This window comes from Episyrphus balteatus, chromosome 2 (assembly GCF_945859705.1).
Source record: "Episyrphus balteatus chromosome 2, idEpiBalt1.1, whole genome shotgun sequence".
Classification (NCBI taxonomy): Eukaryota; Metazoa; Arthropoda; class Insecta; order Diptera; family Syrphidae; genus Episyrphus; species Episyrphus balteatus.
In genome coordinates, this window is record NC_079135.1 from 61,349,760 (window position 1) to 61,375,945 (window position 26,186).

Sequence of the window (26,186 nt, forward strand, 5' to 3'; positions counted from 1 at the left end):
AAACGGAAGCTAAATGTTGCTTACAATAGTGTAGCAAGATATGTTTATGGGTTAAGGAAGTATGACCATATTTCTCAATTTTCTAAATCAATTTACGGCATAACATTAGAAAACCTTTTCAAATTAAGAACCTTGACATTGCTTCACAATGTAATACAATCACAGCAACCACCGTACCTTTATAATAAGATTAATCAAACGCGCTCTCTTAGATCTTTTAATCTTGTGCCAACCCGTTTCATTTTCTTAGTATCCGAACGCCAATTTTTTGTAAATGCTATACGTCTGTGGAACTCTCTTCCCCGATCTATTGGGATGATAGGCTGTACCTCCCTTTTCAGGATAAAACTCAGAGAGTATTTTGAGACATTTTGACGATGAAATTCTTACCTTTTTTGCCTTACCGACTTTGATAATATGATTTAATTTATATTTAGGTATTATAACAATGAATTCTTTGTAATAATAGTAACATATTTAAATTTAAAGTTTTTCTATGATACAACATAATGAATTAATAATGTTATCTGCATTTGCATTTCTTTTCATAATTTTTTATTTAAATTGTTAAATTTGTAATGTTTTTTAATACATCAATTTATTAACTAATTAATCTTATACTAATTTAAAAGATAAATTATCTTATTGTGTAAGACTATACGAATAAATAAATATTAAATATTAAATAATATTAACCATATATCGACTCTATTCTTGGAGAGTTTTGAATTAAAAAAAAAATTAAACAGCCAAGTTTACAAAACCAAGTCGCTCGTACATCTTATATCTTATATCTTGAGTTCTATTGATCGCATCATCCGATTGATGTCTTAAAGCTTAGGAGAAATGACACAGTATCAGTTCTAGTATAAATAATATGATATCGTTTGAATATGAATTGGAAAACTCATGTTTTTTTAACCCCCTGAAATAAATATGTATAAACATTAGATTTAAAGCTGCCAGACTTTCGAATTCGTTATTAGGACGTTAAAGGCTATAAAACTGCTTACTCACATTTTGGTGATACGACATCCACTCCTAAAATTTGCTCTGGGTTTGAATCCTGGTACGCAGATCAAGCTTAATTTTAACTACCACACAAGTTATCGAAAAATTTTAGCCGAACTAAAAATTATCCCATACAAATTATCGATAACTTGTATGGGAGCTTTAGCTCGGCTAAAATTTTCCTCGATCTGCGTAGCGGGCTTTAACTAAAAAAATTCATTTTACTGTGGAGTTTTGAACACGAAGTATAAACACAAATTATTGGTATTTAAAACTTCTATTAATTTGTATTGAAAACTTCCTGGTTAAACGTTAAACTGTGTTTACGATAACATACAATAGTGGATTATGTTTCTTCTTGGACCTGCCTAAAAATAACTACATATTTACTAATTAACACATGATTCTCTCGTGGTCGGAGTTATACTCAAATATTCACAAGTTGGTCGTAATCACATTAGATAAAGTATTAAAAAATAGAATATATACAAAAAAGAAATAGATTTAGATATTAATCAATTGAACACCAAAACATAAATATGTCGAGTATACCTACACCATAAATTTGTTGCACATTGACCAACAAATTTATAATAAATTAGAATCAGGTAGGTATATAAAATAACTGGCAGGATTAAATATAGGTACGTACATATATGGACCAATGTGAATGTCATAGTTTGTTTTTTATTTTGACCAGTTTTCGAAAAGTTTTTGTGTTTTTTATGTAGTTTTATACAAGACATGCTGATTCATTGCAGTGCTCTAGTGAGTATGTGTTTTATACCTATCAAAGCAGAACACCTTATTCTCAACTTATAAGTCAAGTTCAAAATAATTATGTTGTTATGATTATACTATCATATCTACGTATGTACATAATTCATATGAACAGAGGTAGGTACGTTATTAGCGAAACAGGGTGTAATTGTCCATCTCGATATTCCTGTTTGAATTCTCAGATTAAAAAAACACAGGTTTATGTAGACCAAAACGTAGTAAGAAGAATCAACAATATCATTTCCATTTTTAGCCTATTCCTTTCATATATGTATTACCAATATCATTGCCTGTTACATTAAGGATGAAAATCTCTCCAAGTTGAAAATTAAAAACTTATTAAACAACTTACATTTAGTGAATCAAAAAGGCATACACACAACAGGCATACGAAATAAGAAGTAGACAAATATATATCTGAGAAAATTCAATTTTTCTACTTACCATATAAAAAGCGAAAATTATGGGGTTAGTTTAGCTACCAAGCGCTTGTGTTACTTTGGGAATCCTTGAAGAAAACATACCTATCACATTAAGCACATAAACACATCACAGAAAATATATACTACGCGCCAAATGATTAATACATTTATTTTATAAATATTTATGCAGATTTGTTCATGTTTTTTTTTTTTACTTTTCGAACCGTTTCGCCTTTTCTTTTTAACTCACGATTATTGCTTCTTAGCGCTCCTACTCACACGTTGAGTATTTTTTTTTTTGTAGAGAAGATATGTATGTATTTGATTCATTTTCATTTTTCTCCTCTTCTCCCTATTCCACCACGGCACACAAAAGTATTATATAAAAACGATATAACAAGAATCTCACTAAAATTTAATTCAATTGAAGATTGAGGAGCTAACTTTTTCCAAAAAAAAATCTGGAAATGCGTTCCATTATTCCTGGATAAAAAGCATACAACAAGCGATTTGCTCAATTTTTTTTTTCTTTTTAAGCAATTAAAACTCAAGAAATGGAGATGTATTAACTATATTAGCCGTAATGAGATTACTGTTTCACACTGTTTTGGGATTTGGCTGCAACGGGACCGAAACTTTTTATTTTCCAGATATTAAAAACCGAAAAAAGAAAAGCTAAGCATATACTCAACAAGGAATCGCGAAAGAATTAGCAATTTAATTGATGCAAAGAGAAAACACCCCTTCCAGTTGTAGTTTAACAAAGACACAAAAAGAAAAGATAACACACCCAATCACTTGTTACACATAATGAAGGACGCGCATAACAAGGAGCATCATCATGTGCTCTTTACAATACACCACTCAACTGGTTTTCTGTTGCAAACTCAAACTCAATATCCGCTGCTGTTCCTTTGAGCCTGTTTTATACAAACTCCCTCAGTTCGATTATCACCTCCTTTTTTTCAATCATTAACTGGAGAAAACTTTTGTTTTACCATTCACCTATATCCTCGCGCGTTCAATGCACACGATTACAGTAATTAAGAATTTTTAATGGCAGCCGAAATTGATATTAATTGTTGTTGCTTTCAGAGCCTGTCGTAGGTACACACACAAACAAAATACATATAGATACAGATAGGATAACACCATTAATTTCCCGACAAAAAAATACAGTTTCAGTCCGTCCACGAGTAAGTTAAATATACTACTGATGGATGCCAGGATACACCTTTAAGAATTCCGAGAGAATCTCAGAGAGAAAAAAGCCAGAATCCTGTGATTCTCTCAAATTAATGCCAAACTAGACACCGAGGCGCTGTTTCTGATATCCACGTTTTGCGCTGGCCGTGGCTGCTGATAAGAACAGGCTAGGTACTCAGAGAGTGTTTTTTTATTTGTGCGGTGGAACGTTGAATCCGAATTCGGAAAAAGATTTGGTGAAAAGCTTTTCGAATTTTTTTTATATATTGTTGAAAGATGGAGAACGAGGGTGCGTTTTAAAGTTAAGCTTTAGGGTGAGTACTTGTACATGGTTTGTCATACATGTATTCACCTTAAAGGATGGTTTCATTGCTGGGGCAAAACAAACACGCAATCACTTTCGTCCTTAAACTTGTAGCTTGAATTTGATTTCCACTCTGATGGAATTCAATTACATGCCAAACAAAGTTCTAATCCAACTGCCAACAAAAAAGCAAAAAACAAATAGTACAATTAAATCCTTGACTTTTTTGTACTCATACCACTTGTTCGAATTTTGAGTGCACGATTAATAGTGGTTGATGACTGATTTCGTATATTAAGTAAAAGAGTTTTTACTTGGAGAAATAAATTGGGACTGCTTATGGCTTTTGAAAGAAAATATGTAAATTATCAATATTTATCATCATAAGCAAGTTGTTCGAAAATTGTTGGGTTGATACAAAGTTTTTAGATTAGATGGTAACTTATAATAGAGATATAAATTCAAAAATTTGCATTGCTGTGCTCTCTCCATTCAACGACGCACATTGGTGGTTTTTATTGCTTTTTGCCGTCAAAAATCATTTGCACGGCCATTAAGGAGGTCCACGCTCAAAAAGTGGCCGGGCCACTCCCTAAGATATCGACTTGAAATTTCACAACTAGGTATAATGTTAAGCCTTAACTACTACTTAAACTTTCAAAAGCATTTTTGTATAGTTTTTCGGCCTGAAAAATTAAAAAAAAAAATAATACAGAAAGCTTATTTTTTGGTCAAATAAACAATTTGTATACTCTTTTTCACAAAACAATTGTGCTAGCCAGAAAAAAAATATTTTCACTTTTGTACTTTTTCAACAAGTGGTGTTTGTAGTTAAGCCTTTACAGGTAAATGAAACAAATTTAGCGGGTGGCCCGACCAAATATCGAAAAAAAAATTTTTTGGGACGGCTATTTCTCGGAGAAATGTTTGGTACTTTGAAGAATATTTATAGGAGTTGGGAATTTTTTTCTATTTAAAATTGAGGACAGAATAAATGGTTAAATAGTATTTTCACGTGAAACGTCGACCAAGAAGATAACCTATTTACAAATTAGGAACTTAGCTGAATTGATATCTTCGATCTAGGATATAATCAAAATATTAAGAACCAGACCAAAAAGTGCCAATTTAGTAACACATATTGTAAAACCTTCAATTAAGGAATTTCATAAAAATCAACGTACATTACATACAGCCTAAACTATTACAAGTTCTGTTCAACAATAAAATATTCAGATCAACCAGTTTCGCGACAAATGTCAGATCAGAAAATAACAAACTTATTTGACATATTCTCACGAATCTGCGTTCATACCTGTTCTTAATTAAAAGTAAAAACTAAATTGTTCCAGACAGCGTCAATGAATAAAAAGCAATAACAGTCCAGAACAGATAAACCTTAAAGTAACAGCTGTACTTTTCTGTCCGGAACAGTCCAGAAAAATATCGTTGAACACACATATATGTAGATACGAAAATCTAATATAGATACTTATATAGTTACCTACATAGGTATCGCATCCAGTGCAAGTCAAAATTACCACTTTTTATATCCCATTTTTTAATAGATTCGTTAAAGTCAAACCTTGCAACCAAATTCAACAGAACAAAATCAAACCTATAACTACAACATGCTGCGAGTTGCATTCGAAAGATTAAAACCAAAGATCATATAACTAGTAAAGATGTCGCACGTAGAACAAACTTCTGTGCTTGAAATTTTCTACCATCAGATTTTACCCATAGGTCCAAAACATGTATCCAAGAATTAAATTGTTGAGAAACATTTTAAAATTTTTTGATGACTGCGTAGAAAAGAGAGGGTTGATTTTTATAGATGAATTTATTTAATGGGAGGAAGCGAGATAGTAGTTAAATGTTGATACGAATAAGGAAAAGAAAAAAAAAATACATTTGTCTGCGAGAATGTACCTATGAAATAATTTTTTTTTTGTTAAATTATTCAGGAAACTGATATTAACACATGATTCAAAATAATAATTTAAATAAGAATGATTTTAGATATATATATGACAAGAGTGTATGAGCAAAATTGTGTGAAAATGAATTTCAACCCTCAAATTGTCAATAGGTCCAAATCATTATAATGCAGAAATCCTTCGCAACATTAAAAAAAAGTTCTTATCATGAGTGGGAAAGAGAGTTATTTTTAATAGATTTCTTAAATGCGAAGGACCGAGATGTAAGTTGAATAGGAACAAATGAAAACAAAAAGGATCGTTTTGCCGTGCGGGTATATATTTTTTTTCACAACTGGATTGCTTCGCACAAGCAGGGCGAAGAAGAGATGGCTAGTTTTAAAGATTGATGAAAAAAAGAAGCAAAAACAACTTTTGCAAGTGACTGGTGTGCTTGAGGTGGGTAGGTATAGGTAGGTATACGTGTAAGCAGAAGAAGGTTGATAATTTTTTTTTTTGGTTTTAATTTTTTTCGATGGTAGTTAGATATTTAGATATTTTTTTAAGTGGAGGGTGGTTTTCTATTTCTATATTTTTGTTTCCTTTTTGAATAGTCGCAAAGGCACAGGCGCATTGCTTTTAGGTGTAAGTACACACGTAATATGTAGCTAGGATTTTTTTCCTTTGCGACAGCAATCGTCCTTGAAAAATGTAGTTCATTGTATTTTGGTTGGAAAAAGAAATTCAAACAAGTGGTATGTAGGTAGGTAGGAAGTGATAAAAATTATCATTCTTGGTTTGTTGTTATTTTCTTTAGTGAGGTAGGTTATGTAGGTATCTATTGATATTGAAAGATTTATTTAGTGTGGATCAGGGCTGTAAAAAATTCTATTTAAAAATGCATTTGAAATTAAAAAAAAATCATGTGTGCAATTCACACTTGGTAGAAGTGAAACCTTAAAAAATCATTTTTCTTCAAAAAAAAATCGAAAAAATCTACCTTTTTGAAGTGAAAACTTCTTTAGTATCGTAGTGATTTGAAACAAGATGAAACGAAAACGCGACACGACTTCAACTTGTTATAACTTTTTTGTTTTAATAGATAGATGAATGAAATTTGTACTGTAGATAGGTAATTAAATAAATTATAATTGTACAAAATTTCAATTAATTTCATATTCAAAATTCGGAGATAACGGTAAAAAGATGTTCTTTTCCAACACACGTTATATCTTTTGATCTAGTGCACATACAAATTTGATTTAACATTAATACGCAAGCTGATAACATAACCTTTTATTTGATATATCACACATAACGTTACGTGCTCTACAAGTTACACAATCTTAAATTGAAAAAAATTTACAAATACCTCAAAACACCTGTGGAGATCTGTTGGGGATGACCAGCTACCAGTGTAGGAAGTACATAATCTCAGTCTGGAAATTCGACATGGTTGACTTTAAAAAATTCTAACTTTTCTTTTAGTCATCTTTGACATAAGATTTATACATCATTATACAAGGTGAAACAATAAGCTTTCACATGGTATAAAATTTTTTATAGGTTGTCAAACAAAAAAAATTGATTTAATAGCATGAGAACATAAAAATAAATGTTTTTTTGCTTTTTGGATGAAATTTCATCGAGTTTAAAAAATTCTAGCTCTTTTTGTAGATGTCTGATACACCTGATCGATATATATATTTTAAGCTAAGACAATAAGCTTTCAGATGGTGTAAAAATTTGTATAGGTTGTTGGGGAAAAAATGTATTTAATAGCGTGAGAAGATAAAATTACGTGTTTTTTTCGCTTTTTTTGATGAAAATTATTGTTTTGAATAAATTATTTTTATGCTTTACGCATTGTAAAAAATTAGGTATGGCTTAATTCTTTAGAAAACTTTGTAAGCTTTTTGATGGTACATTTTTTTTCAAGAAAAATGATTTTTTTAAGGTTTCACTTCTACCACGTGTGCATTGCACACATGATTTTTTTTTTATTCCATCACCTTTAAATCCATATCTTTTATATGACAACCTAATAAATTAAAAAAAATAATAAATTTTAAATCATCGGAAAGCTTATCATTTCACCTTTTATTTGACTTTTCAATCATGTTTCTACCATGCCTACAAAAAAAGTAAGAATTTTTTAAAGTCAACCATCTCGAAATTTAAAACTGAGATTACGGAACTTCCTACACTGGTGGCTGGTCATCGGCAACAGATCTCCACAAACCTTTTTAGGGGCAGGTATTTTGGGTGATTTTTAATGTTTAGCAATTTTTCGGAGCTTTCAAAAAATCAGAAATCGTGTGGCTAAAATCTAAAAAGGTTTTTAGTTTTTCAAAAATTCATATTTTGAAACGCAGAGACCCTTAATTTTTTTTCATTATCTTTCAAATGGCATTTTTCAAATTGTCAAAAAAATATCCCCTACCTACAACTATGTCAAAGGTCTACTTCATGTTTTAGTTTAAGAAAATCGTTTATAACTTAATTTTGAAATTTTCTAGAATTTTTCAATACCTTCGTTAGCCTTCCAATAAATGTACCTACCAATTTAAAAAAAAAATCAGTTTTCTACAACGTTGCTTTTAGAAAATAGTCACTTTATTGCAATTTCGTTTTACCCCTATTTACCCTATTTAATGATTGAATTTTTAAGAATCCTTTTGTGGTATTCACCTTTACATTATTACCTTTCAAATAAGTTATAGAAGATTTTTGTATGTATCTCCAATAGTATATTTTTAATAATTGCAAAATAACATAAATGCAAAGATAATCGCCTAAGATCATGAACAAATATTTAATGCAACATTTTTAATTTTTTTTGTGTGCAAAATATTTTCAGTTGCAATAAAAATTTAATTTTCAATTCAAATAGGTATTCTTCAGTTGCAATAACATTTTTTTATGCAAAATATTTTTGGTTGCAATAATTTTTTTGAAGTGAAAACTTCTTTAGTATCGTACACAGAGAAAAATATGACCCGCTAAAAACTAACAGATTGCCATATTGTTTTACCGTCCATACATTTCATAAGGAAATCTTATTATAATCAACGATTAATAAGGTTTCTTTAAGGAGATTTCTTATTATTTTTATAGAGAAAATCTTATTAAAATTTGACTGAAAAGTTGATTTTTTTTGCAATCTTAGCACTAGAACAAAAATCGCGATCAAAATTTTCATGGCAGGTTGGTTCAGGTGGTAAGGTGGGCGACTAATGATTTGAAGTCTCCAGTTCGATTCCCAGCTTGGTCACCTTTTTTTTTTATTTTTTTGCAGATTTTAAAACAATAAGGAAAACCCGATTGTTTTAATAAGGTTTCCTTCTTGGATGAAAACCATAGAGAAATCTTATTGTTTTTGTTCTATTTTATGTGGTCTATTTTTCTCTGTGTAGAAAACGCGACACGACTTCAACTTGTTATAACATTTTTGTTTTAATAGATAGATGAATGAAATTTGCACTGTAGATAGGTAATTAAATAAACTATAATTGCACAAAATTTCAATTAATTTCATATTCAAAATTCTGAAATAACGGAACAAAGATGTTCTTTTTCTACACACATTTTATCTTTTGATCTAGTATATCACACGTAACGGTAGGTGCTCTAAAAGTTACACAATCTTAAATTGAAAGAAAATTAATAATACCTCAAAACACCTGTGGAGATCTGTTGCCGATGACCAGCCACCAGTGTAGGAAGTTCCGTAATCTCAGTTTTAAATTTCGAGATGGTTGACTTTAAAAAATTCTTACTTTTTTTGTAGGCATGGTAGAAACATGATTGAAAAGTCAAATAAAAGGTGAAATAATAAGCTTTCCGATGATTTAAAATTTATTATTTTTTTTAATTTATTAGGTTGTCATATAAAAGATATGGATTTAAAGATGATGGAATAAAAAAAGGTAGATTTTTTCGATTTTTTTTTGAAGAAAAATGATTTTTTAAGGTTTCACTTCTACCAAGTGTGAATTGCACACATGATTTTTTTTTTAATTTCAAATGCATTTTTAAATAGAATTTTTTACAGCCCTGATCCACACTAAATAAATCTTTCAATATCAATAGATACCTACATAACCTACCTCACTAAAGAAAATAACAACAAACCAAGAATGATAATTTTTATCACTTCCTACCTACCTACATACCACTTGTTTGAATTTCTTTTTCCAACCAAAATACAATGAACTACATTTTTCAAGGACGATTGCTGTCGCAAAGGAAAAAAATCCTAGCTACATATTACGTGTGTACTTACACCTAAAAGCAATGCGCCTGTGCCTTTGCGACTATTCAAAAAGGAAACAAAAATATAGAAATAGAAAACCACCCTCCACTTAAAAAAATATCTAAATATCTAACTACCATCGAAAAAAATTAAAACCAAAAAAAAAATTATCAACCTTCTTCTGCTTACACGTATACCTACCTATACCTACCCACCTCAAGCACACCAGTCACTTGCAAAAGTTGTTTTTGCTTCTTTTTTTCATCAATCTTTAAAACTAGCCATCTCTTCTTCGCCCTGCTTGTGCGAAGCAATCCAGTTGTGAAAAAAAATATATACCCGCACGGCAAAACGATCCTTTTTGTTTTCATTTGTTCCTATTCAACTTACATCTCGGTCCTTCGCATTTAAGAAATCTATTAAAAATAACTCTCTTTCCCACTCATGATAAGAACTTTTTTTTAATGTTGCGAAGGATTTCTGCATTATAATGATTTGGACCTATTGACAATTTGAGGGTTGAAATTCATTTTCACACAATTTTGCTCATACACTCTTGTCATATATATATCTAAAATCATTCTTATTTAAATTATTATTTTGAATCATGTGTTAATATCAGTTTCCTGAATAATTTAACAAAAAAAAAATTATTTCATAGGTACATTCTCGCAGACAAATGTATTTTTTTTTTCTTTTCCTTATTCGTATCAACATTTAACTACTATCTCGCTTCCTCCCATTAAATAAATTCATCTATAAAAATCAACCCTCTCTTTTCTACGCAGTCATCAAAAAATTTTAAAATGTTTCTCAACAATTTAATTCTTGGATACATGTTTTGGACCTATGGGTAAAATCTGATGGTAGAAAATTTCAAGCACAGAAGTTTGTTCTACGTGCGACATCTTTACTAGTTATATGATCTTTGTTAAAACTCTTCCTTGTTTTCCCTTCCTTCTCGTGTGCCAACATGCCGACACAACCTGTGCAGGAAGTTTTTTCATATAATTTTTTTACAGCCAAGAACCAACCTTTTTTTCAGCTTTTATCTCTTTAAAGCATGGAATACACGGTACAATTATCGTACCGATTATCGTACAAAATTTGGATCGCATTCGATAATTGTATCGTGTGTGGTCACCAAAGTAGCCGCTGTACTCATATCGCACGGTCGAATGCTGATGATGGAAAACAAGAGCTAGTACGCGATTGATTAGACGGGTGTTGTACCGCGTGTGCGCTTTCTTTTGACATATGATTCAGTTTTTGAGATTATATAAATTTTTTTAACTAACATCCAAATAATGAATAAAAATGAGAAAATTTGTTTGACAGATAATGAAATCGTAAGTGAATCGCATGGTGTATGTGCTTTCTTTCGATATTGTTAACGATATCGGTACAACTCAAATCGCGTACGATGATTGTATCGTGTATTCCATGCTTAAAACCGGTTGAGCGAACGATTCAAGGGGCCAACCCATAGAATCCGTTGCGTGCGTTACGTCGAAGTTTTCGACTGACAGCCCGATAAAATCCACACGATCTTTTGGGAACCGACCCATTACATTAGCAAAGGGGCACACCATAAAAAAAAATACCAAGACTGGAAACTGAGCGGTCTAATGACGTTTGCCTACAAGCTGCGAGGTGTGGTGAACGTCGTCAATCTATCGTTGTGTTCGTGTTGGATGTGTGGTGAATGTCGTGAACCCATTAATGTGTGCGTGTTAACGTCATTTCCAAACGAGGTGGCTTTCACATATATTCACAGACAACACTGTACACAAAATGGTTTTGGGGGGAAAGACGTACGAAAGTTTCCAGTCTTGGTATTTTTTGTTTATGGGGCACACGTTGTTGTTGAAAAGTTGTAGTGACTTCTCAGTACCAAATTCTTGGTCGCATTTGTGTATAGATATTAATTTCAACAATATCACTGCATCTGAAAAAGCGCAAGAAACGTTGATTATGGAATTAAAATCAAGTCTGTGTAGTTTCCCGTAACTCTTTTACAATCAATGTAAACAGTTAAAAAGAATTCTACACAGAGAAAAAATAAGGCAGGGATGACTATGCTTCTGGTATATTTAACTTTATTTCTGGTATATTCAACTTTATTCTGATTAAATATACCAGAAGTAAATTTATCCCTGGCGTTATGTTTTCTCCGTGTACTATTAGTTGTTCTCACATGGCTGGAAACTGAATAATTGAAACTAATAATTTTGAGAATTATGTAAATATTGTTGCTAAAAACTTTGTTTTAAGTTTCAAAATCGTAAATTGTACTATAAATATAACTTAAAGTTATATCATTCTGACAACTTTCAAACATGAAGAAAAAAGCGACTTCTTCATACGAAATAAAATAAATAATTTTCGGAGTTTTCGGCAAGTAATTTTCAAAACGCAAGTTGTATCATAAAAAATTACATGCTACCCCCTTGAAAACATGCGGGCTCGCAAAAAAGAACATTATTTAAAATACTTTTCCGCACTTTAATTTTTCGAGTAATAATTTTATGTCGAAATTCTATAATTTGTGTGTTCTTTTTTATTAATTTTCCGTATGGCAGCCATTAAAGAGTGAAAAAAACTATATTTGATTAAAACTACTAAACCAAAGCTATCAAAATATTATTATTATTTTTTTTAATGGCAGATATGATAAAAGAAATATGGCCGAAAGTAGGTTTCCTTTCAATAACATCTATGTAACCACTCAACTCGTCTAGTTCAGGGTTGGAATGTATAGACTGGTTTTCTAGGGCGCCATACAAATTTATGTTTCGAAATAGTATAATGTATATAACAGCCATCCTCCAATGGAATTTGACGAATGAAATATTTGTACAACTCGCACTAAGTGTTTTATATTTTTTTATAATTGAAAAAAAAAAAAAACTCAAAACTATTTAAATTGATTGTAGCCGTATTTTATTGGTAACTCAGTACTTAGCTCAGTAAAATTTTACACGGAAAACAACAACAAATGATTGCTAAGGATATAAAAAAGTTTTTAATTTGTTGGTTTAAAGAGAAAATTTGTTTCTGAACTTATACATACATTTTTGACTCTTTAACAGTAAATGATTATTAATAATAAATAAAAGAAGTCGTTTGTTGTTGTTTACTGCATAAAATGTTGGCTCAGTAAAATACTGAGTACACGGTTAAAAATTCTAGAGTATTTTTTAATACTTTTTGGGTTACATATAGGTCTACACCAGAAATGTATTAAAATTTAATACAAGACAAATATTAAAATTTTTTAGTTAATAAAAAATGTATTAAAATGTAATATAGTTGTATTAAAAAATAATAAAGTTTATACTAGAATTTAATACCAAATGTATTATTATTGTATATTAAAATTTAATCTTTTCATTTTAATTTCTAATAAGAATTTTATTAAAAGATAATACAAAAATATTTCAATTCAATACCAAATGTATTTAAAGTTAATAATAAGTATTCTTTTCCTAAATTCATTACTGAAAATAAATATTAATCATAAATAATAAAATAATGGTGATATTATTGTCTCTATTTTATATGTTTCACAAACTGTGGCATGTAAAATCTTATTGCCGATCAAAATTCATCTGCAATGTGCATTTTGCTTCGAAAAAACACAAAGCGCCTTCAAATTAGTACAAATTTACAAATATTAATTATATTTTTATTTAGAACAGGTACCTCAAACAATGGATTTTTTTCATTTTTAAAATGGCTGCTGCTGACCACAGTACACATAAAAAGGTAATATATTCCAAATCTTATTTCTTTTATTTACCGACGAAAAACGCACAAAAACCGAAAACCACGCACACCACTAATTTGTTAACAATTGTTAATAATTGCAATTATTCAACATTTTCCGCGAAGAAATACAAAGAAATTGGTTATTTTTTGATTTATAATTTTTTCAAATGACATTTATATAAATTAAAACAAAAACAAATTTCCTGTTTACCGCGATTAAAATATAAAAATCAAAGGCCGACCTGACAGATTGGTGGCCATGTTTGACAAACAAATTTTGACAACGTTCGGAATATATTACCTTATTATGTGTAGGTACTGTGGCTGCTGACGTTTGATTAAAATTTAATATTCTCGTATTACAAATTAATACTTTTAATATTAATTATATTAAAATGTAATATAATAATATTAAAATGTAATACAATATACTCAAACACAATACAAAAATATTAAAATCTAATACAGCGGTATTAAAATTCAATACAAGATTAGAATTTAACCCACGGAGATTATATTCTAATAATTTTTGTATTACAAGTAGTAAACTTAATACATAAATATTGAAATTTAATACAAAAAAGATTAAAAATAATTTTAATATTTTGGAAGTATTAAAATGTAATATTTTTTGTATTGAAAATTGCTTTAATAAAAATACTCCAGAATTTTTAACCGTGTACCAATAAAAACAATTTTCATTCAAAAATAAAGGTACAAATTTGGTTTACATCTGAATTTCAATTCGTCTGTGTTCGCAATGCTTGCAGAAATTGTGTGGCCCTGTTTACTTTTTTTTCAGGTGACTGACCCTGAAAATAAAATATACACGGTTAAAAATTCTGTAGTATTTTTTAATACTTTTTGGGTTACATATAGGTCTACACCAGAAATGTATTTAAATTGAATACAAGACAAATATTAAAATCTTTTAGTAAATACAAAATGAATTTAAATTTAATATAGTTGTTTTAAAAAATATATTACAATTTAATGCCAAATGTATTAAATTTCAAGTATTGCATATTAAAATTTAATCTTTTTATATTAATTTCTAATAAGAATTTTATTAATAGATAATACAAAAATATTTCAGTTCAATACCAAATGTATTTCGTCGGAAAAACTCACTAACTGCTATTGAAATAATATGTAGTTAGTGAGTTTTTCCTTTGGACCGACGGACGCGCAATGATTTAAAGTTAATTAAATGTATTCTTTTCCAAAATTCATTACTGAAAATAAATATTAATCATAAATAATATACCTAATAATGGTGATATTATTGTCTCTATTTTACCTGTTGGCTGTAAAATCTTATTGCCGATCAAACTTCATCTGCAGTTTATGCATTTTGCTTGGAATAAACACAAAGCGCCTTCAAATTAGTACAAATTTACAATTTTTGATTTATTTTTAAGGTACAATGGATTTTTTACTTTTCATATTAGTTTTTAATAAATTTTTATTAATTTTAATACAATTATATTAAAATGTACACGGAGAAAAATTAATCTAGTATTTTATACTCCATATGACTAGTAAGGTAATTAAAGTAAAAAGCCCTAGATTTTAAGTAAATTTTACCTTACGTATTGAACATTTCTTGGATCCGTAAAGTAATTTTTACAAGAAAATTGTGGTGAACAAATTAAAGTAGTATATACCTTACGAGTAGCAATATTTTCTTTACGTAGAGTCAAATATACCTTCAACCAAAAAAGTGTATGAATCTTTTCACTTTAAGATTCTAGTAAAACATATTTAACAAATTTAACTATTCTATCAATAAGTTTTACCTTACACTAAGGTAATAATAATACTGAATTCTAGGAATTTTCCCCAAAAGAGATCAGTGCCCTCGATACATAGAAAAAAACTCTTAAAGCTGTCATTGAAAAGTGCGCCATTTGTTCTCCATTTGTGTTGGATGTTTTTGTCAAAGCTTCAAGGTGGCGAGTGCGGGATAATTACATTAATTCATAAAGAATTCGCAAACAATTGGATCAAACAAAGTCAATATCATTTTTATTGATGATATTTTCCTAAATAAAATTGTATGCATTTATCTTACAAAAATTACCTAATTAGAATAAAAAAAGGTGATTTTTGTAATTATTGAAAAACATAACAGATTCATACGTACTTACTCCTAAACGGCTTTGAGGACTACCCAGTTATGTTTTTCAATAATTACAAACCTTTTTTTATTTTAATTAATTTTTGTAAGATAGATGCATACAATTTTGTTTAGAAAAATGTCATCAATAAAAATGAAATTGACTTTATTTGATCCAATCTGTAATTAAATTATATATCTTCTATAGAGAAGTTCAATTCACTTAAAAAATCAATATTTTTAGCCTTATAGTAAGGTAAATTATGTACCTAACTTTCTAGTAATTTCTATTAGAAATTCATACAAAAAAGGCTTTACTGTAAAGTTAATCATATGCTATAAATTTACTAGAAAAGTAAGGTAAATTTCATTTTATTGGCGAGTCATCCCTATTTTAACTTTTCATTAAAGTTAAATGTACCAGAAATAAGGTGGTTCACACCTTATTTTTTCTCCGTGTAATATAAGTATATTAAAATGTAATACAATATATTAAAATGTAATACAAAAATATTTAAATCTAATACAGCGGTATTAAAACTCAATTCAAGATCAGGGGTCGAATAACGGCATACGTTCGTTAACGTATGGTTGCTTTGCTATGTGTCCCTATCTTTTTCTACTAATTCAATAGAGACATCAAAAGTCAAAACGTTTACGTATGACCGTAATCGTGTGCCGTGATTCGACCCCAGGATTAAATACCGGTGCACGGTTAAAAATTCTAGTGTACTTTTTAATACCGCTCTTGTATTAAAGCAATTTTCAATCCAAAAATATTACATTTATATACTTCCAATCAGTGCCGGATTAACCATGTCATGGGCCCTTTTCCGATGCTTTTTCAATATCATAAGCAATTTTTAAGTAAGGTTAGAAATTTGTGCAAGTAAAACTGGTCGGAACTAGTTCCGCGGCACTATCTAGAATTTGAGTTTTTTTTTTCAGGAAAATGCATCAAAAAAAGAAATAGTATGATATTGAATATTTTTTCCTGATGGCCAATTAAAGCGACAAGAAAAACTTATGTCAGTTGACACTTGACACAAACTTTGGCTCCGGAACTACACATCTCTAGTCTAAAACCCGTCTGAAACGCGTCCAAAACGCGTCTGAAAACCTTCCAAAACGCTTCTGCAACGCGTTCTAAACGGTTCTGAAACGCGTCCAAAACGCCTCCAAAACGCGTCTAAAACGCGTCTAAAACGCGTCTAAAACGCGTCTGAAACGCGTCCAAAACGCGTCCGAAAAGCGTCAGAAACGCGTCCAAAACGCGTATGAAACGTGCCGAAACGAGTCCAAAACGCGTTCAAAATGCATCTGAAATGCGTCTAAAACGCGTCTAAAACGCGTCTAAAACGCGTCTAAAACGCGTCTGAAACATGTCCAAAACGCGTCTCAAACGAGCCCAAAACGCGTCCAAAACGCACCTGAAACGCGTCCGAAACGCTACCGAAACGCATCTAAAACGCGCCCAAAACGCATCTGAAACGCATCCAAAACGTGTTTGAAACCCATCCAAAACGCATCCAAAACGCATCTAAAACGCATCCAAAACGCATCTGAAACGCATCCAAAACGTGTTTGAAACGCATTCAAAACGTATCTGAAACGCGTCGAAAACGCGTCTGAAACGCATCCAAAACGCATCTGAAACGTGTCCGAAACGCGTCCAAAACGTGTTTGAAACGCATCTGAAACGCATCTAAAACGCACCCAAAACGCATCTGAAACGCATCCAAAACGTGTTTGAAACGCATCCAAAACGTATCTGAAACGCGTCCAAAACCAATCTGAAACGCGTCTGAAACGCTACTGAAACGCGTACAAAACGCGTCTGAAACGAGCCCAAAACGCGTCCAAAACGCGCCTGAAACGCGTTCAAAACGCGTCTGAAACGCGACCGAAACGCGTCTGAAACGCATCAAAAACGTGTTTGAAACGCATGCGTCTGAAAAGCATGCGTCTGAAACGCATCCAAAACGCATCTGAAACGCGTCCAAAACGCGTCTGAAACGCATCTGTAACGCGTTTGAAACGCATCCAAAACGTGTTTGAAACGCATCCAAAACGTATCTGAAACACGTCCCAAACGCGTCTGAAACGAGCCCAAAACGCGTCCAAAACGCGCCTGAAACGCGTCCAAAACGCGTCTGAAACGCGACCGAAACGCATCCGAAATGCGTCTAAAACGTGTTTGAAACGCATCCAAAACGCAACTAAAACGCATCCAAAACGCATCCAAAACGTGTTTGAAACGCATCCAAAACGTGTTTGAAACGCATCCAAAACGTATCTGAAACGCGTCGCAAACGCGTCTGAAACGCATCCAAAACGCATCTGAAACGTGTCCGAAACGCGTCCAAAACGTGTTTGAAACGCATCCAAAACGCATCCAAAACGCATCTAAAACGCATCAAAAACGTGTTTGAAACGCATGCGTCTGAAACGCATCCAAAACGTGTTTGAAACGCATCCAAAACGTGTTTGAAACGCATCCAAAACGTATCTGAAACGCGTCGCAAACGCGTCTGAAACGCATCCAAAACGCATCTGAAACGCATCCAAAACGTGTTTGAAACGCATCCAAAACGTATCTGAAACGCGTCCAAAACGTGTTTGAAAGGCATCCAAAACGCATCCAAAACGCATCTCCTGAAACGCTTCTGAAACGCGTCGGAAACGCGCCCAGAACGCGTCTGAAACAGATTGGAAACGCGTCTGAAACGCATCCAAAACGCGTACAAAACGCGCCTGAAACGCGTACAAAACGCGTCCAAAACACGTCCAAAAAGCGCCCAAAACGCGTCTGAAACGCGCCTGAAACGCGTCCAAAACACGTCTGAAACGCGTCTGAAACGCGTCTGAAACGCGCCCAAAACGCGTCCAAAACGCGTCTGAAACGCGTCTGAAGCGAATCCGAAACGAGTCCAAAACGTGTTTGAAAGGCATCCAAAATGCATCTGAAACGCGTCCAATACACGTCTGAAACGCGTCTGAAACGCTTCCGAAACGCGTCTGAAACGAGCCCAAAAGGCGCCTGAAACGCGTCCAAAACGCGTCTGAAACGCGTCCAAAACGTGTTTGAAACGCATCTAAAACGCATCCAAAACGCATCTGAAACGGGTCTAAAATGCGTCTGAAATGCATCTGTAACGCGTCTGAAACGTGCCCAAAACGCGTTTGAAACGCGTCCAAAACACGTCCAAAAAGCGTCCAAAACGCGCCTAAAATGCGTCCAAAACGCGTCTGAAACGCATCCAAAACGCGTCTGAAACGCGTCCAAAACGCTTCTGAAACGCATCCAAAACGCGTTTGAAACACGTCTGAAACGCGTCTGAAACGCGTCAATAATCAATTAACCGCACACTTTAAAAAACTTATATGGCTTGCCAAAACTAAAACAAGAGAGAATAAATGGAAGTATGTATGGTTTCGTAGTGATAAAGTACTTGCAAGAAAAAGCGAGGGAGAGCGTATTATAGAAATACAAACAACAACTGATGTAGAGAAAATACTCTAACGTTTTATTTTTTCTTACAAAAATACACTAGTGCACGAAAAAAAATACACCACATGATGAATTACGAAAATACAAATAATTTAATAAACTTAAACTTTAAAAATTTTACGTCGAAAAAAGAAGCCACAACATTTATTAAAAACGATAATTGTAAATTTACTTGCTTATCGTTAAATTTAAGATCCATGAGAAAAAATTGGAATGCATTTTTGTTATACAGGGTGTCCCAAAAGTTTACGTCGAAACGAAAACGGTAGATAGGATAGGTGATGACAGTTATCAGAAAAATAATAAAAAAAATTGCAGCCATATATTTTGGGAGTTATGGGCATTTGAAAAAAAGTCGAAAAAATGGTCACCCTGTGACGGTTTTTCATATGCCGTGACTACAAATCTTAGTTTTTCTCATTTTTTTCTTTTGTTACGGAACCTTGAATAACCCTGCTATCAAATGCATTAAAAAATTTTAACTCAGCTGCATCAGTTTTAAAGAAAATATTACTTTTTTACCCAACTTAGTACTAAAAAATTTTACATGACTCTAATTCAATGAGCCGTAGTGTAAAAAAAATGCACTACGATGTTTCGGCAAGTTGCCTTAAAAGTTGGTGTGTTCAATTCTCTTTTCAAAATGGTATAACATTGTTGGGAATATTTCATAAATAACCGAGATAAAATTTTTTTTCTTAAAAAATCCGACTTTTTTTTAGGTAATTTTTCCATATTATTTAAGTTTTTGTATTCTGAAAGGGTACAAAACTTGAATAATATGGAAAAATTACCTCATAAAAGAGTCGGATTTCTTAAGAAAAAAAAATGTATCGGTTATTTATGAAATATTAAGAAAAAAAATTTTATCTCGGTTATTTATGAAATATTCCCAACAATGTTATACCATTTTGAAAAGAGAATTGAACACACCAACTTTTAAGGCAACTTGCCGAAACATTGTAGTGCATTTTTTTTACACTACGGCTCATTGAAATAGAGTCATGTAAAATGTTTTAGTACTAAGTTGGGTAAAAAAGTAATATTTTCTTTAAAACTGATACAGCTGAGTTAAAATTTTTGAATGCATTTGATAGCAGGGTTATTCAAGGTTCCGTAACAAAAGAAAAAAAAATGAGAAAAATTAAGATTTGTAGTCACGGCACATGAAAAACCGTCACAGGGTGGCCATTTTTTCGACTTTTTTTCAAATGCCCATAACTCCCAAAATATATGGCTGCGATTTTTTTTATTATTTTTCTGATAACTGCCACCACCTACCCTACCTACCGTTTTCGTTTCGACGTTAACTTTTGGGACACCCTGTATAGAACCTGTATCTGTCCAAGAAGTCAAAAATAGACTTAGTTCGCTAAAGGAAAAATCTGCGGGAATAGTTGAAATAAGGTCAAAAGATTTAAAACTTAACTCAGAGACTCTGGCTCCAGTCATTACAAAGTTTTTGAATATGAGCATAGATCAAGCATCGGTTCCTGAACTTCTTAAGACTTCGATTGTACGCCCCATACACAAATACGGAAGCAAAAGTGACATATTAGATTACCGGCCCATTTCCATCTTATCAGCGGTCGACAAAGTTTTAGAAGAGGTAATGGCGAATAGGCTTTATAGGTATGTTGGAAAATACCAGATTCGTGAAAAAAATCAGTTCGGTTTCCAAAACAATAAGAGCATAAATCGGTTGCTTGGAGATTTCTCTAATACACTATAGGTACTCCAGCCTTCACAAGAGCTATAATTCAATAGTTCTATTCATCGACTTCAAAAAGGCCTTTGATACGCTGAGTCATGTGCAAATAATAAAACAACTGGATAAAATAGGCGTGAGAGGCAATATTTTATCATGGTTCTCGAGCTTTCTTCAGAATAGAAGCTTTGAGGTGAAAATTGGAAAAAAGGTTAGTGACAGACAAATACAAACATATGGTGTCAAGGATCAAAACTGGGCCCACTTCTTTTCATTATTTATGTCAATCATATGCTGTCAGTTCTTAAACAAGCGACGGGTTAAGCGTATGCGGATGACACAGCAATTATAGTGAGCCACAGGAGCGTAGAAGAAGCTGAACGATTGATGCAATTAGAATTCAATGCACTTAAAACTTGGTGTCATGATCACGGTTTGATTTATCAATTCAAAAAAAAAACTTAAGTGATGCATATTCGACCCACATTTCAAAATTTAAAATTAAACTTAAAATGCACGAAATCAACTGTTTGCATAATACTCCGGGGCAACAGAATCTAAGTAACGAGGAAAACTGCTCCGTGGACATTGATAACGTATGAACATACAAATATCTTGGGGTAATAGTTGACTACAACTTTAAGTGGAACTATCACATCGAATCAGTGACAAAAAAGTTGCGAAAATCGGCGTATGCACTTTTTCATCTAAGCACAGTATGCACACTAGAGTGTCCGCAAGAAATCGATTTTCGAAATTTGGTTGGGGGAACCCCATAAAATGTTCCGCCTTTGCAGATTTTTAGATAGCCAAAATTTAAGCTCGATTGGATAAGTCTAAATGGTGCCGACACTCGCTCAAAGTATCAAAAATCTCTGTTTTTTCACTGTTTTTCGAAGAAAATTAGCTCTAGCTCCCAAACAGATGGGGTTATTTTCACTTTTTATATATTAAATGAAAGGTAGTGTTATTACACATAATTCAGATTCAAAATTTGTTTAGTTTTACAAAAAAAAAAAAATATTGTCATCAATTTAAATTTTCAGTACTTACCTCAAAAAGAGCTGAAGTGCAAACTCGATTTAAAATGAAACTTTTTTTTTACTGTTTTATTTAAAAAAAAATCGAAACATTTAACAGATTTCTAAAAAACAAAATACTTAACATCGTGTTAAATTTCTTATACATAATTATTGAAGTAAATACTAAAAAATTTAATCAAGTGACTTACTTAAAGTAGTTTTGGAAGCATCAGGATATAATTTTCGGCACTCACTGACTACCTGAAGTACATATTGTTTTTGTTCCTCATCTTTAGTTAAAAGATTATTAAAATCGGTTATTAACTTGACTCCTCTTTCTGCCATGTCATTTACGACTTTAAGTGTTTTCACTTTCTTAAAGCCTTCTTTAAAATGGGGGTTTTCGGGCCAAAGATTTGGAGGTTCTTTGAGAAAACTTGTGTCTATTTTCAATCGGCCGAAAAAGTTCAATGTTTCTTTGTTCACAATATTTTTTAACCCTGCTGTGACAAATTGTTCAATTTCATGATGATGTAGCTTTGGATTTACTATTCTGTTGGTTTCTGTTTCGCTGTTTTTTAAAATTATGTTGGCCATTTCTGATTTTTCGCCATCTGGTAAAGTTGGGTCAAAGAACGCCAGACCTACCAGCTCTGAACTCAAATACCATAAATGGTTTGAGAATTTAGCAAGAGCCTTCTCTGAAATGTCTTTGTCTATCTTGCGGTATTCAATGAAATCACGCAAAAGATCAAGATCTTGTTTAGGAGCCAGATAAGCTCTTGGGGCATTAAACCAAGCCTTGCAGTAAATTTTTACGATGAAAACGCAGATATCACCGAGAGCGTTACGTTCCTCGTTACTCATTTTAAACTGGCTTCGAAACATGAATATTTTTAAGCTATAAATAGCTTTGGCCATCCACCTAGCATGATGAGTGGCTCCTGGTGTTCTGAATCCAACTACGCTTCCATCTAGAACTCCAACAAAAATCAAAACCAACTGAAGAAATTCCTTATAGTCATTTCTAGGCTGACATTCTTGTAGTTTTTCTTTTAATTCACCTGATATCTGGGTTATAACTTCAGGGGTTAGGTGTTTATTTACATTTTTATCACTGATACCCGTGTGATATATTTTTGAATCTATTTTTGACCATTCATTTTGGAACCTTTTAAAAATATCTGGTTGAGGTCCAGTGGTTGAACCCAACTTACAATCAAAAATACCTCTTAGCAAAACTTCGAGAATATGGTGACGACAGGCCAGGTACAGCAACTCTTTATCCAACATTTGCTGCAAAATTTTGCAAGATCCTTTAAGTCTTCCAGTGTTTGAAGCAGTGGTGTCAAAACACATTGCTTTTACAGCATTTGAAACTCCCCATTGTTCCAGCATTTCATACACAGCTGCTGCCTGCTCTTCACCAGTACTATTTTCTATAACTGGCACTCCTAGAAGTTGTTCTTTTTCTCCATAAGATATAGCTATAGCAATGCGTTCATTCTGCTCTCTCTTAAGAACACCTGGCAACAATTTCCCATCCCAATGAACAACTAATGTCTCATTTTCTGATATTTGTATTCGGTTTCGGATTTCCGCAGTGTATTTCTCCCTAAAGTTTTTTCTTCTTGAATGTAAGGCTGATTTTGAAACTACAAAGTCCATTGGATTTTGCCCTAGTGCTTCTATCGTAGCAATAATTATGCGAGAAGCATTTCTATCAGATACCTTACATCGATCTAATAACATAGAAAGTTTCATTGTTAACAGCTCTTTCAACCCACGACTATACCTCATTTTCCTGCTACCCGATGGCCCAGAGGTTGCCTGAGATAGAGAAACATCCATTCTATCCCAATCCGCAGAATTCTGGCTATATACTTCTTCTTGAGCTTCCTCCTCCGTCCCCTGTGTTTCCGCGTCATCTTCAGTATCTTTTAAAATCAGTCAACATTAGCAAAGATCTAATTAAAATGATAATAATACTAAAGCTTACCAATATCAAATCTGAATTCTTCAATTCTGCGTTTTTTTTCAGTAATGGTCAAGGCATCTCGATGTGCTATATCAAAGAGATCGTCCATTTTCAACGCAAATTCTTTTATTTTATTTTTGGTGCTTTCAAGCGTTTTGTTTTTATTTCGTTGGTGATTTCTCCACTCATTGTAAAGTTTTTCTAATTTAACAATGGCATCTTTTTCATATTTTGTTTGAATTCTGGCTTTTTCCCAAAAAATAAGTACCTCTCGAATGACAAGTCTTGCAGATTCCTTTAAGTTTAATTTTACAATTCGCAAATTAAAAAATAGTGTTGACAAAACTTGACGATTTGAGGGTAATTTACACCCTGTAATTTGATGAGACGGATAGCCTACAAGAAAAATTTTTTCTCGGGTGTTTGCTGCCAATGCCATATCAACGAACACAAAATATATCTGGAAAACACTAACAATTCTTAAAACTTCTTTTAATCTTAAAACAAAAACGCAACAGAATTAATACTCACATTTTATTTTAAGTTAATTTATTTTATATACAAAGGAAAATTAGCAAAAAGCGAGAGTTTATCTTAATAAAATTATTGAACTACCAACGAAACGACTCGTGAAGCTTAAACTTCATAAAAAAAACAACAAATATGTATTTTACAACTGCATTTTATTTTTTTTCTATAAAAAAAACGTAAATAAACAGAAAAATTATTTCTCTAAAATTTAATTTTTTTTCTATTAAAAGCTTAAATCCTGAAAATTCCATAACACTTCGTTGAATATCTTAAGATTTGTTTTAGTTTGTCACGACAATTGTCAACATTGAGTTAGCCCGATGTTAAAGCGCTCGCCTATCAATCCAGGCATAGCAGGTTCAACCCCCACTGGGTGCCCTTTTTGTTTTGTTTTTTTTTTTCAGTCAATTTTACTCTGTGCTTCTATAATTGATAAAATTATTATATATTATTATATATAATACGAGAAGCATTTCAATTAGATAGGTAACATCAATCTATAACATAGAAAGTTTTATTTTAAATCGAGTTTGCACTTCAGCTCTTTTTGAGGTAAGTACTGAAAATTTAAATTGATGACAATATTTTTTTTTTTTGTAAAACTAAACAAATTTTGAATCTGAATTATGTGTAATAACACTACCTTTCATTTAATATATAAAAAGTGAAAATAACCCGATCTGTTTGGGAGCTAGAGCTAATTTTCTTCGAAAAACAGTGAAAAAACAGAGATTTTTGATACTTTGAGCGAGTGTCGGCACCATTTAGACTTATCCAATCGAGCTGAAATTTTGGCTATCTAAAAATCTGCAAAGGCGGAACATTTTATGGGGTTCCCCCGAAAAAAATTCGACAAAAATTTTTTTCTATGGGAGTTGCGGTCACTCTAATGCACACTATCTGTACTTAAGCAATGCTACTTTGGATTGGTGGAATCATATTTAAGGTATGGAATACTTGCATGGGGAAAAGCATCACAAATGCAACCTTTGCAAAACATACACAAACGACTTCGAAAAATTGTCATTCGAGCATGAGCTCGACATAATCGACAATACAATGATACCGAACACAGGATGGAAGTGAAGATGCTCAATATTTCTCAAATCGACAATACAATGATACCGAACACAGGATGGAAGTGAAGATGCTCAATATTTCTCAAATCTATAATCTAGATATCTTGAAATTTTTTTACAACGATAGTGCTTATAGAATACCAACTCAGCAAGAAGTAAACACCAGAAGAAGTCAACAGCATTTTTACGAAATACCGAGGTTCCGTAACGAGTATGGGCGCAGGAAATTCGATGTAGCAGTACCCACGGTCCTAAATGATCTCCCAAGAGAATTTCACAACCTACCGAAGAATGACCTGTTGAGAGAAGTTAAAAAAAAAATATTGTTATTTGTTTGAATTTTTTAATTGTTCAAATTGTTCAAGCCTTATAGGCTTTGCAGATAAAAAAAAGTAAATTTATTGGTATAAATAAAAGGGAAAAAAAAAAAAAAAATAAGAAACGCGTCCAAAACGCGTCTGCAACGCGTCCAAAACGCGTCTGAAACGGGTCTTAAATGCGAAACGCATCTGTAACGCGTCTGAAACGTGCCCAAAACGCGTCTGAAACGCGTCCAAAACGCGTCTGAAA

At 32.2% G+C, this 26,186-nt stretch overlaps 2 protein-coding genes across 3 annotated transcripts in view; both read right to left on the bottom strand.

Annotated features, from left to right (window-relative positions):
- LOC129912756 (dopamine D2-like receptor) overlaps window positions 1–3,748 on the bottom strand; it is a 315,611-nt gene extending 311,863 nt beyond the window's left edge. The window contains exon 1 of one of the 2 annotated variants that reach the window (XM_055991152.1): window positions 2,236–3,748. The gene's annotated coding sequence lies outside the window, so the exon portion shown is untranslated. The remainder of the gene's footprint in view (window positions 1–2,235) is intronic. The other variant, XM_055991153.1, reaches the window with a different exon arrangement.
- On the bottom strand, window positions 643–25,426 carry LOC129909463 (uncharacterized). The gene is made up of 3 exons (XM_055986544.1): window positions 24,028–25,426; window positions 22,528–23,965; window positions 643–655 (listed from the first exon to the last, which is right to left on the bottom strand). Exons 1-3 carry the CDS (start codon window positions 24,443–24,445, stop codon window positions 643–645), a joined length of 1,869 nt encoding a protein of 622 aa, XP_055842519.1. The 5' UTR covers window positions 24,446–25,426.
- Window positions 25,427–26,186: the final 760 nt, after the last annotated feature.